Here is a 13,411-nt window from a genome sequence, read left to right on the forward strand (position 1 = left end):
GTCATTGACTGTCTTTTTATCTAAAAAATACTTCACCTTGGAACACCTTAATAAAGCAATTCAGAACTTCAAATGGAATGACAAAACAAATCACCCCCATACTGTTCCTCTCACATCTTCTGCAAAAAGAACAATAGGGGGTAATGCCCATGAAAATTGGAGCCTGTTGAGGTTTTTTTCCATTCTTGATTGGAGCCAATGAACCTGCATGGCAACTTCTAAATGATTTAAAATATATTGTAGACCTTGTTGCTCCTTCACACACCAAAGCTTCTATAGCTTATCTGGCCTTCAAGATATCCGAGCATAGGATCAAATTCCAAGAGGTTTTCCCTGACACTAAACTTTTGCCCAAACACCACTACTTGGAGCATTATCCTGGGCTAATTGAGAAATTTGGCCCTCTGGTTGCTCTGTGGACAACGCGGTTTGAGGCTAAACATAGCTTCTTTAAGAGTTGTGCGTCATACAAACTGCTTCAAGAATGTGCTCCTATCGTCGTCACAAAGACATCAGTTTCATATGGCGTATCATCTGTATCAGTGCAGCTACCTTACACCAAGATTGGAAGTATCTCATGTTTCTAATCTTCCCATTGATGTTCTGAGTGAAGACATATCACAGACTGTACTGCAGAAACACCCAAACCTGGATATTTTGTGCTTGGCAAAGGAAGTAACATTTAAAGGATTCACCTACAGAGAAAGTATGGTCATTGCACACGGCAAGTGTTCAGGACTTCCAGAGTTTGGCGAAATTGTACAAATGACTGTACTGCAGGACAAACCACTGTTTATTGTTAGAAGACTTGACGCATGGTATACTGAACATTATAGAGCCTATGTCTTGGTCCAGTCATCTAACAAGGAAATTGAACTTTTAGAGCACCATGATCTTACAGACCCATATCCACTGGTTCAGTACACAATTGGGGGGAGACGCATGGTTGTTCTGAAGAGATGCCTACATGTGTAAGGTTAGATTTGATTACATATTCTAAAAAGTGCACAACATGTTGTAGTAAAAATATGTTGAACATGTAAATGTCTAACAATTATCTATTACTTGTACTATATCTAACACAAAACTAGACATATAATGTATCTTTTAAAAGCTTAGAACCTCAGCTTTCGTAACAACCCCATCACTTTTGCATTTATGTCACATGAAAGAACATCATAAGGTCTGAATTCGACCCCCTGCAACGACCCCCCCTTGAGAAAATCATATGAATAATATTCAATTTCATATTTATATCATACAAACTCACCAATCATAGACGAGTCACATATCTAATGAAAGCTCTCACTCTCAAGAATATCAATATGTAGTTTATTTCACTGATCAAACACTTTACATTAACATAATTATCAAAAGAATCACAACGATGGAAATGACTCCTCTGAACAAGCAAACACATGAGTCATATTCCTGCTCCGATCACTACTTGCATGTGTAGCTACTAGCCTCAAACGCTACATCAGCTAATTCTTTAGGTTGTTTTCTTCAAAATGAGACTATTTTCACGTGTCTGTGAGCATGCATGGCCAAACGACACTGTAATATGTCTCAGATGTGCAGATCAAAACATGCGATGCAGCCAAAAACTTTTATTACCCTTAGTTTGGATGATCTTTGTTAGCCGCGATTGTTGAAGACGTCATCACGTACTGCGTCCTACGTCAATAAAGCTGACGATCGTCGCTATCCTTAGACATGTCGATCAAGCTTCTAGACCAGTGATCCTCAAATCTGGCTCTCGAGATCCACTTTCCTGCAGAGTTTAGCTCCAACCCTAATCAAACAACTATACCTGTGATTTTCTAATGATCCGGAAGACATTGATTAGCAAACTCAGGTGTGTTTGATTAGGGTTAGAGCTAAAGCTAAACTCTACAGGAAAGTGGATCTCGCAAGCCAGATTTGAGGATCACTGTTCTAGACCATTCAGAGCCTGAGATCTGCGGTTCCAAAAGTTGAGGAGGCGGGGCCACTAAGCACGATCTCACGCGGCTGTGTTCATCAGATGCAGATGAGTTAGGAGTTGATTGCGAGTAGTCAGAGAGTTTGGACAGTGTTTTTTCGAGTAATTTTTTCGAGCGATTTGTCTTTGGACAATGGCTTTAAGAAAGGTTTTTGTTGGTGTGGAGGCTGTTTTGGAGGAGCTTGATCGGCTGAGTGACACTGAAACGTGCAGCAATGATAGCTTCGACTCGGTCAGACAAGCTGCTTACGACGCTGGAGAAGATCCTGAGTTTGAGTAAGTGCACATTTCGAACTTATAAACGTTGTATTTGTGCATTTCATGAGCAAATGCATGCTATTATACAAATATGCATGCAACAGACATACAGAAATACATGTGCGTGCAAAAATATATGGTCACAACACAATGCACATATGCACGCGATAATTCAAATAATCATGGGTGCTTTTGCGAAGCATGTGCTAATTTCTTTTGGGCACGCACATGTATTTGTGCATGTCTGTTGCATGTTTATTTGAGATATATTTTTTTGCACGCACATGTATTTGCTACAAAAATAGAGGAAAACCCATGCACATATGCACGCGATAATTCAAATCATAAAGGGTGCTTTTGCTAAGCATGTGCTCATTTCTTTTTTGGCGCGCACATACATGTGCTAATATAATGTTGCATGTCTGTTGCATGCATATTTGTATTTTTGCACGCATTTGTTCATCAGTTGCATTGATGCGTGTATTTTATTTTATTTGATTTACATCTGTTTCGTGTATACATGAAATGCATTCTACATGTTTCTGTTACTATCATATTTGAATCAGTTCTCATTTATTTTTGCATGCACATGTATTAGTGTATCTGTTATGTAGATTTGCAGATTATATTCTTGTATCCATGACATGCATATGCAAGTTATTTGGGTGATTTTTATGTATTTATGTAATTTTATCATGCATTTCAGATTATAATGTGGATTTATAAGTTTATTTTGTTTTGCAGTCTAGACTCCAGTGTTGAAGAATTGCTGCCAAGCACCAGCAAGGAGGTTGTTTGCCTACCCCCCACCTCCAAGACCCCCACACCTTCTGCTGGTGATACTGTGAGGCCACAGCCAACTCCCAGCAAGCAAAACAGAGGGAGGCCTCATTCTGGACGGGGTAAAAAAAGGTCAGCAAGTGCGATGTCCATGAATGATGTTACAGAAAGGTGGAATGACTGCAGTGTGGAGGATGAAGTTCCAGCTTTACCAAATTTCCTTCCAAAACGAAACCCAGGAGCGCAGCTTGTAATGGACAGGATCTATTCCCCATTGCAGCTCTTTCAGCTCTTCTTCACAGGCTCTGTGGTGGACACCATTGTGAAGAACACAAACACCTTTGCAAGAATGAGGTCTGAGGCTGGAAAACGTTTCCTTTGGTTGCCTTTGAAGGCAGAGGAACTGTATTCATACATTGCACTTGTCATTTACATGGGCCTCCTCGGTGCCAAAAATATCATCGATTACTGGTCTGGCAAAGAAATTTACCGCTTGCCCTTCCCAAAATCTGTTATGTCCAGGTCCAGATTTCAGGCCATTTCTTGGAACCTGCATCTTTGCGATCCTGAGGATGATCGAGAGAACTCACGAAAAAAGGGGACTCACGCCTACGACAGACTTTTCAAAATCAAGCCCCTGTACAACAACATCGTCTCCGCTTGCAAAACTTACTTCCATCCAGACAGGCAGCTGGCAGTGGACGAGAGGATGGTGGCTACAAGGGCACGAATCGGCATCAAGCAGTACATGAAAGACAAGCCGACCAAGTGGGGCTACAAACTCTACGTGCTTGCTGATTCTGCCTGTGGTTTCACTTGGAACTTCTTTGTCTATGAAGGCAAATCTTCCCTGGCCACTGGAAAAGGGCTCAGTTATGATTCCGTAATGCAGCTCCTGGATCTGTCACTTCTCGGCAAAGGCTACCAGCTGTTTATGGATAACTTTTACACAAGCCCATGCCTTTTTATGGACTTGCTCGCTTACACAAGCCCGTGCCTTTTTATGGACTTGCTTGCTAAGAAGACTCTGGCGTGTGGCACAATACGCACCAACCGGTGGGGCTTCCCCAGAACGAAGGTAAATGACCTCAGTCACAGAGACCAAAGGGGAACCATACGATGGCTCCGAGACGGGAAGCTTCTCTTTGTGAAGTGGATGGACACACGAGAGGTTACAGTGTGTTCGACGATGCACAAGGCATATGACGGTGATGCAGTCCTTAGGCGTGTCAAGAATCCAGAGGGTGAATGGGAAAGACGCAGAATCCCGATTCCAGCGGCAGTGAAGGACTATAACAAATATATGGGAGGTGTGGACCTGTCAGATGCCCTAATTGGGTACTATAATGTCCTGCACAAAACCACAAGATGGTACAAGACTTTTTTTTTTCCATTTTGTTGACATTGCGGTGGTAAACAGTTTCCTTCTCCACCAGCATCTCTCCAAAGCTCAGAACAAAAGTCCTCTCAGCCAGAAGGAATTTAGAGAGAGACTTGTGTCTGAGCTGGCCACACAGTCCAGCACCTCAGGTGCCCCAGAGCCATCCACATCTCATGCCCCAGAGCTGTCTGCATCCACATCGCATGCCCCAGAGCCGTCCACATCTGCCATATCAGCAGGAGAGCCATGCTGTCCAGAGTACTTTGGGTCAGATGCTGCAAGTGGGAGGAGAGTTTGTGCTTTGTGCAAACTTTCAGGCCTCAAAGTAAAGACAAAGTGTATAAAAGCCCAAGAGGCGAAACTCTGTAGTGATAAGGGCAACAGTCTATAGATGGCGCTGCAGAGGCGCTGCCGCCATTTTGGACTGAAAACTGCTGAAAGTCGCTAGAAGATGTGAGAGAGCAAGTGGGCGAAACGCAAGCAGTGTGCTGCAATAAACTGCAGCAATTATCAATGCACCAGCCGTGATTTGACGTTTAACCGGTTTCTAAGTGATTCACAAAGGTGGTAATAATAATAAGTGGAAATATTTTAACTATGAAGTGATTTAACATATGACAGTCCATTGTTAGTACTTGCAGGACTGCAATACACTGCAAAAAAATGCTTTTCTTAGTTTTTTTGTCTTGTTTTCAGCCAAAATATCTAAAAATTCTTAAATCAAGAAGAATTTTCTAGACAAGTACAAATTATTGTCTTGTTTTCAGAAAAAACATGTCACAATTAAGTGAGTTTTTGCTTAGAACAAGCAAAATAATCTGCCAATGGAGTAAGCAAAATAATCTTATTTCAAACAGAAAACAAGATTATTTAGCTTACCCCATTGGCAGATAATTTTGCTTGTTTCAGGCAAAAACTAACGTAATTGTGACATGTTTTTTCTGAAAACAAGACAATAATTTGTACTTGTCTAGAAAATCCTTCTTGACGGGGGAAAGATCCTTCTTTCAGAATATTTAGATATTTTGGCTAGAAACTAGTCAAAAAATCTAAGTAAGAAAAGCATTTTTTGCCGTGTAAATGTTGGGCTAGTGCATCTCTCTGTCCAAGTTTGCTTTAGAAACGAACGATTGAAACAATATTAGATCGCATTTATTTCCATAGGCATGCTATTTTATAATCAAATTGGTGGATTGAGTGTAGCGGATGAAATAGTGATAACAATTTTGATAACAAGGCTAACCTCTGGCGGGAATTTCTTTTAGGTAAGCAAAAGGCAATGCTAAATGTACTTGCATCAAAGAGTTGCTTGCATTAGTTGATTAACCTGCACCAGCTTTAAATGAAAATACATTATACGTTATCTTGAAAGCGGTGGATTACATACGTTAATGGTACTTTGCTTGCAAGGCTAATGCCTGGTGAGAATTTCGTGTATGCTAGGTAAAGGCAAATTTGCAAAGACTAGTAAGCGCTGTCTTCTAAGAAATATGGTACCTGGTGTATTAATCATTGTGTTTTAAATGTTACTTGAATTAATGCTTAAATCAATGGCCTTACCATTGTGGATAGTGGTAATAAAACTGTGAGCACTTGCAAAGTAGTTTTTTAATACCTAACATTTTTATGAGCTGAAGTTATGCCCCGTCTTTTGCAGGTGTGCCAGGTGGGTCCAAAATCTTCGGAATGCATCCCTTGATGACATACCTTCGGATCGGCTGCATCGTACCTATAGGGTGTGCAGTGCTCATTTTCACCAGAGCCAGTTCAAAAGGCCATCTGATGTGTATGTATAATACGAAACTGTGTAATGCTTATTGAAAATGTGTAAATATGACTAACATTTCTAAAAGCTAGTTGTTCTTAAAGTAACTTCTAACATCTCTAACAAACTAATGCCTGAGATTGCCTGACAACTGAACCCTCATCCTTTGGCAGTTTCCTGATAGAGTTAAAAATAATGTGATTACTGAAGTTCTTGAATGTCTAGTATGTCACTTTGAACATACATGCCTGTAAAATGTAATTACAGTAGTAATACATGTTACACACACCAGTAGCATTAGTTACCAATAGTTGGTGGAGTCCTTGATACAATGTTTGCAAGTTGTTCATATTTCGTTTTTTATCAATGTTATGAATGTGTACCATTTATTTTAATAAATTTTTTATTTTAAAAATCAACATTGTGAATAAATATATATATATGACTGTGTCTGCCTCTATTAAATCACTACCAAACATCACATCTGGTAATTTCACGACCTTAAGTTTTTAATTTAACAAGGAAAATGTACGATAGAACATAGATATGGGTCATCTAATCAATATAATTTATAATCTTTTTAAACCTAACTATTTTGTACCCTATCCGTGAAATTCTCTAGCCGTAAAGGCTATCTCTCCCGGGTTTTCTGCAACCATGCTGCGCGCGCATCCTGAATGTTTACAAACCGATAATTGGTCTATTGAGTTTCGCCTCTTGGGCTTCTATACTCTTTGGTAAAGACTTCTATGTACTGTACAAAGTGCAATGTACCCCTGTGCTTGGTGCCATCTAGAAACTGTTTTAGAAAATGGCACACTGATGGACACTCTTGAGAAAGTTTGCAACCGATGAAAACTGTTGACAAAACGCATAAGAAATAGTGTTTTACAGGTAATAAGCCTGTTTTTGCACTAAATAATTTGTGTTTCTGGATGAAAATGGGAGACTTCAGAAAAGACATTGCCTCCCTTCAGTTAAAGCTCAATAACTTTTGTGAAGAAGGTTATAAAAAGATAATTCTTTTTTTCTCTATTTACTGGCATATAGAGGATTCAAAAGAATCCCCTTGCAGGGAAATAAATCAAACAGGTCCTAAATTACAGACTCTCAAAAAAAAACTTTATTGAAAAATTAATAAAAATCTGACTTTTTATCTGTATTTATTATAAAATTGTGAATATATACAATAAAATATATGCAATATTCCCAAGTCTATTGTCTGTTTCTCTCTCTTACAGATAAATGCAGAATTTTTGTGCATCATGACTTTACCTTTGCAATCGAGATTTTTGGCCTCTTTGGACAGACAGAGCTCTCCGCTTCTCCAGGTTATTAGGAGCAAAGGTGGAGCCGTCCGTGAAAAAACGAAGGACACTATTAAAGTGATGGATCGGGTATTAGTTCCATGTGAATAGAATTGTTAGTGGTAATCAAATCAGTAGTGTTCTGGTCCATTAAAAACCATATACCTTGACACATTTTGTAGAGTCTGGACATAGACATCAGACGAGAGTGCCTGCTGAAGTGCCTCATCATTCATATACCTTGGTGAAGATGCAAGCTGTCTGATCAAAGAATACCAGGTAATGTCGACATATGACAAACCACTGAATTTATTCCAACCATGTTTGCCTTAAACTTTTGACTGGTGTTTCTGGATAATTCATTTAAAAAAATTGTGAGTTTCATTTTCACTTAACCTCTGTGATCATTGGCACCTCGTATAAATGAATTATCAAGAAAAAAAATAGTTTTTGCTGATTTGTGCCACAAAAAAGCAAACATTTGTGCTTGTTTGGTTTGGAGATATTGCCATTTTTGTGGATGTTTCCACTAGTAAAAATTGCTTTAAATCACTAATGCTTGTGCTCGATTTAAAAAAAGACACTAGTTAACAGGAATTTAGGGCAATGTTTCTCAACTCCTCTCCTTGGGCCCTCCTTCTCAGAATTTTGTATATGTCTAATTACTAGATGACTAATTTTAACGCCTGATTCAACTCATCAGCTTGTTAGTCTGTTAAATGGGGAGACATCTAAAATTTTCGGTGTTCATCTGAATACAAATGAAATTTTTTTTAAAAGAAGTTTTCAGATGTGGAGGGGTGTTTATTCTTCCAGTCCCTCAATTGCGCTCTGTTCTTGTATGTATTTAGGCTGACCAGAGGGAGGAAGCGGAGAGAGAATTTGAAAAGACCACCATGGTGGTTTTTGTGATACGTGAAAGTGATGCTCAGTCGTCCACTGGACATTGCCATTGTTGTTGACGGTGTGGAGGTACTAAATGAGTTGTCCTCTGTTGCATGTGCCTGTAGCATGATGTTTGGACTCATTTACGCGCTGAACTTGAAATATCCTGAAGGACTTAAATATACCTTTGAGGCCTTTCAGAAAATAATCAAGGACGTAGAGAGTAAGCAGATGAGCCGAACGGTGCAGAACCTCTCTTTAAAGCTGCAGGAGTGAACTCGTTTCCTTTGACCCAGCTACAATTTTCTGCTGATGGTGAACGTATTTACATCGTTTCGTTTTTTACATTGACCAATATGATAGATGTTTTATTTTCAATGTGTTTGGTTGTGTAATAACACTGCAATTTTCAACCAAATGTTTTTTTGTTTTTTTTCAAAATCAGCAGAAATTTTATTGGCCTTAAGATGTTTAAATGTATAAAGCCTTTTTATACATCAGTTTTCAAAGTTAACTGTTCATTCAATTTCTCTTGTTTTGGTAAATAATATTCAACTGGACACATATGGCTCGTTTCCACCGAGCGGTACGGTAAAGTACAGCTCAGTACAGTAAGATTTCTGATTGCAACTGTATATCCATAGTATGGCAATCAAAATATAAAACAACAACAAATAATATTATGCCCTGGGATGTAAAAATATGTTCATATTCATTCTTGTTTATCTTTTCCCCCTGGCCATTTTTTTTTCTTTTTGCAAGTCTTAAACTGGTCCCAAACTTGGGGTGTAACAACTAGTGAAAACCCATTTTTAAATATAAAAAATTAACAATGTGTAGTTTTATGAGTAATAACATCACAAAAAACACAAATAGGGTCTCACATTTGCACATATTCAATTGTATTCCTTGAGAATGAATGCACAACTGATTACTGAAATTGCTCTTTTTTTGTAATCCTTTTGCCACACTTGAGTAGCACTCCACATTTCAGATCTCTTTGATATATGCAACTTGTCACTCCGAAGACATGTGAAATACCTTTCTTCAGTGTGAAGTCTCATGTGAATGTTCAAGTTTCCTTTAAGATTGAAACTCTTATCTCCACACTTTATCTCCAGTGTGAACCTCAAGATTTGCTTTGTTTCTGCAAGTCTTTCCACAGTGATATCACATGTAAGACCTCTCCCAGATGAGAGTTATTACATGACTCCAAAGTCTTTCCCGTCTGTGAAACTCCTACCACTTTGGTGACATTCTCTCTGGAATGAATCCTCAAGGATTGAGCTTAAGGGTTATGTTTATCTGAAACTCCACACTGATCACATGTAAATGGCTTCTTTCTGTTCTGAGTACTCATGAGCCAGATATGGATTCATTTTTCAAAGTAAACTTTTGCCGAAACTTCCACACTGTTGGCAGGTAAAAGGTCTCTCCAGTATGAATTCTCATCTGAATTTAAGGTTTCTATGTTGACTGAAACTCTTTCTCTCTGGTGTGCATTCTCATGTGCCTGTTAAGGATCTCTTTTTGATTGAAACTCTTTCCACACTTTTGGCAGGTAAAAGGCTTCTCTCCAGTGTGAATTTTTGTGTGCCTATTGAGAATCCCTTTTTGAGTGAAACTTACTCCACACTGATGGCATTTATAAAGCTTTTTTCTAGTGTGAATTTTTATGTGCTTATTGAGAACTACTTTTTGAGTGAAACTTACTCCACACTGTTGGCAGGTGAAAGGTTTCTCTCCAGTGTGAATTCTCATGTGGACTTTAAGATTTCCATGTTGATCAAAACTCTTTCCACACTGAGGGCATGAGTAAGGTTTCTCTCCAGTGTGAATTCTCATGTGGACTTTAAGATTTCCATGTTGATCAAAACTCTTTCCACACTGAGGGCATGAGTAAGGTTTCTCTCCAGTGTGAATTCTCATGTGCGTGTTAAGGCTTCCTTTTTGAGTGAAACTTACTCCACACTGTTGGCAGGTGAACGGGTTTTCTCCAACGTGAATTCTCATGTGTTCTTCAAGCTTTTCATTTTGATCGAAACTCTTTCCACACTGATGGCATGTATAAAGCTTTTTTCTAGTGTGAATTTTTATGTGCTTATTGAGAACTACTTTTTGAGTGAAACTCACTCCACACTGTTGGCAGGTGAAAGGTTTCTCTCCAGTGTGAATTCTCATGTGGACTTTAAGATTTCCATGTTGATCAAAACTCTTTCCACACTGAGGGCATGAGTAAGGTTTCTCTCCAGTGTGAATTCTCATGTGCGTGTTAAGGCTTCCTTTTTGAGTCACACGTACTCCACACTGCTGGCAGGTGAAAGGCCTTTCTCCAACGTGAATTCTCATGTGGTACTTAAGGTTTCCTTTTTGGTTGAAACTTTTTCCACACTGTTGACAGATAAAAGGGTTTTCTCCTGTATGAATACTCATGTGAATTTTAAAGTTTCCAAGTTTAACAAAACTTTTTCCACACTGAGAGCACGTGTATGGTTTCTCTCTAGTGTGACTTCTCATGTGCCTGTTAAGGCTTCCTTTTTGAGTGAAACTTACTCCACAGTGCTGGCAGGCGAAGGGCATTTCTCCAGAGTGTACTCTCAAGTGCTGACTAAGGTTTAATTTTAGGTTGAAACGTTTTCCACACTGTTGGCAAGTATAAGGCTTCTCTCCTTTGTGAATTTTCATGTGGGCTTTAAGGTTTCCATGTTGAGTGAAAAGCTTTCCACACTGAAAGCAGGTTAAACAACTTCTAGTTCCTATCGCTTTTTTAACTCTTTTTTGTGAGGAAGCCTTTTTAGTCTGTGAGCAATTGAAAGATTTTTCTTCAGTTGTGAAATCGTTATGGTTCTCATACTGATCTTTCTCTTCCATTTCATTCAGCACTTCATTCTCTTTAACTGACGTCAGGTCTAAAGCTAAAAAAAAAACAAAAAACAAACAAACATGTAAAACATTAAAACCAACAACATGTTTTGTACAACCTCATATACACTTAGCTACTGAAAGTGGTGCTGCATGTAATCTCAGAACATCTTTCCAATTTTCTTTCAGCATTTTTTTTTACTGATCGGTATTGGCTAGCCTAAGCTCGATCCTTTATTTTATGCCAGATGTCACACAAGTGTCATGCAGTAGGTGGCGGTATGCACCTCCAAGTAGGTTTGTCAATGACCATTAAAAGGAAAACAAGACACTAAAGAACTAGTGAGGTATATTCTAGCATATTAAGGATTCCGTGATTTTCATGGATTTGGGGTATTTCATAGTAAAGCTTTGCAAAAACTCGCTGATCAAATCACAGACGCAGAGCAGCAACACCCGAACTCTGTTATAATCATTCTAGGGGACTTTAAAAAAAAAAAAGCAAATCTCTTCCGTTAACTGCCCAAATACAGAAAGCATGTTACATGTCCCACCAGAGACAGTAATATATTGAACCATTGTTAAACCACAATAAAGGATGCATATCACACTGTCCCACAGGCAGCTTCAGACCACTGTTTGGTTCGTCTTATACCGACCTAAAGGCAGAAACTGAAATCAGCTAAACCTGTTCTAAGGACTGTAAAGAGATGGACCAACGAAACGGAGCGGGATTTACAAGCCAGTTTCGACTGCACTGATTGTAGTGTTTTTGAAGCTGCTGCCAACGATCTGGATGGGCTCACAGAGACTGTAACATCATATATCAGTTCTCTTTCATCATCTCGTGTTCGAGATCCACCTATGGGAAGGGCATCCGCACCTGACCTCTGCAGAAGCATCCAATTGCACCAAGTCTGGCTAAACAGACAGAAGCGCACAGTCAATGCCAGGTAAGGCCCCACCCCCTTACCTTAGAGCATATATGGGCTGCACGCGTCACTAATCTCCAGTTGTTATTCGCTTCTAGCGACCGCTCTGCTGTGCTCTACTGTTTCGCTGACTTCACTACAGTCGACAGGAGGAAATATCTAATCCGATCAGCCTCCGCCAGGCGTGATTGTCAGAACGTTACAGTTTTGTTGTGATTTCTTTTTCTTGGTCACAAGCCACCCACGCTCGCTACCTAGATTTTCCACAGGCTGCCCGCCTGTGTTCGTGCTTTCACCTCTCCGATGGATAAAACGAAACTATCAGCTCCTGCTAACCCGTTGGGCCTGCAGTCGAGTACATGCCCAGCCGCCTGCAGTTCCCTCATCGCCGCGAAGGATACCCATCCTTTCTGCGTAGTGTGCACGGGGTTAAAGCACGTGGAAGAAGCGCTTTCACTACCGGAAAACTGCAGCCATTGCCTTGCTCTGCCTAGGAGGCTTCTTCGTTGCAGACTTAAGGTGGCTTCTACCCTAAGCACTGACGAACAGTACGACTCGGACGTTGGAGTGGGTGAAAGCGTGGCAGCTCCGGGGGCCTCCCAGAGCATGCCTGCTCTCAGTTGGGCTGATCAGTCCAACTAAATTATTTCATTCAAAGACCTGTACGGTGACCAGTGTTGGGCAGTAACGCATTACTTAGTAACGCGTTACTGTAATTTGATTACTTTTTTAGTAACGGAGTAATTTAACGCGTTATAATTTTCAAAATAGTAATTAGAGTATAGTTACAAGCCGAGGTCTCTATACGTTACTGCCGCGTTACATTGCTGACAGAATGCAGTGTTTTATAATCTGGAGACTGGAAAAAGGATGTAGCACACGCACTGTCGAGTCAAGTGCCAGTGGATTAGAGACCTGGAGCCGGATTCACGAAACATTCTTAAGAAGAAATTTCTTCTTAACTGCACTTTTCTTATTTTTTAACTTTAGAAAAAAAAGTTAAGAATATTTTGTATTCCCAAAAATTCTTCTTAAGAAAATTCTTATCTTTTTTCTTAAGATTGTTCTTAAGACAAAACTTAAGAAGAATTCAAATTCTTGAAAAGAATCTTCTTAAAAAACATCGTAAATAACTAATTAATTTTACTTGTCTTAAATCCCAAACAGTAAAAATTATTTAATGAATTTATTGGGTTATTTCAAAATAATTGTTATATTTAAGCATTACAACAACACTAGCTACATATAATACATAGT

The 13,411-nt window shown here is 39.4% G+C and overlaps 1 protein-coding gene across 2 annotated transcripts in view; it reads right to left on the bottom strand.

Moving 5' to 3' along the window:
• LOC107755928 (oocyte zinc finger protein XlCOF6-like) overlaps positions 1 to 13,411 on the bottom strand; it is a 34,660-nt gene that overhangs the window by 14,193 nt on the left and 7,056 nt on the right. Inside the window, exons 1-2 of one of the 2 annotated variants that reach the window (XM_016572896.1) lie at positions 11,198 to 11,264; positions 9,870 to 11,101 (exon numbers count right to left, since the gene is read on the bottom strand). The exons of the other annotated variant lie outside the window; for it this stretch is intronic. Coding sequence (XP_016428382.1) covers positions 9,870 to 11,101; positions 11,198 to 11,231 — 1,266 coding nt within the window. The 5' untranslated portion in view covers positions 11,232 to 11,264. Of the gene's footprint in view, positions 1 to 9,869; positions 11,102 to 11,197; positions 11,265 to 13,411 lie in introns of those variants that run through there. 2 annotated transcript variants of the gene reach the window in all.

This window comes from Sinocyclocheilus rhinocerous, unplaced genomic scaffold (assembly GCF_001515625.1).
Source record: "Sinocyclocheilus rhinocerous isolate Xijiao unplaced genomic scaffold, SAMN03320098_v1.1 scaffold863, whole genome shotgun sequence".
Classification (NCBI taxonomy): domain Eukaryota; kingdom Metazoa; phylum Chordata; class Actinopteri; order Cypriniformes; family Cyprinidae; genus Sinocyclocheilus; species Sinocyclocheilus rhinocerous.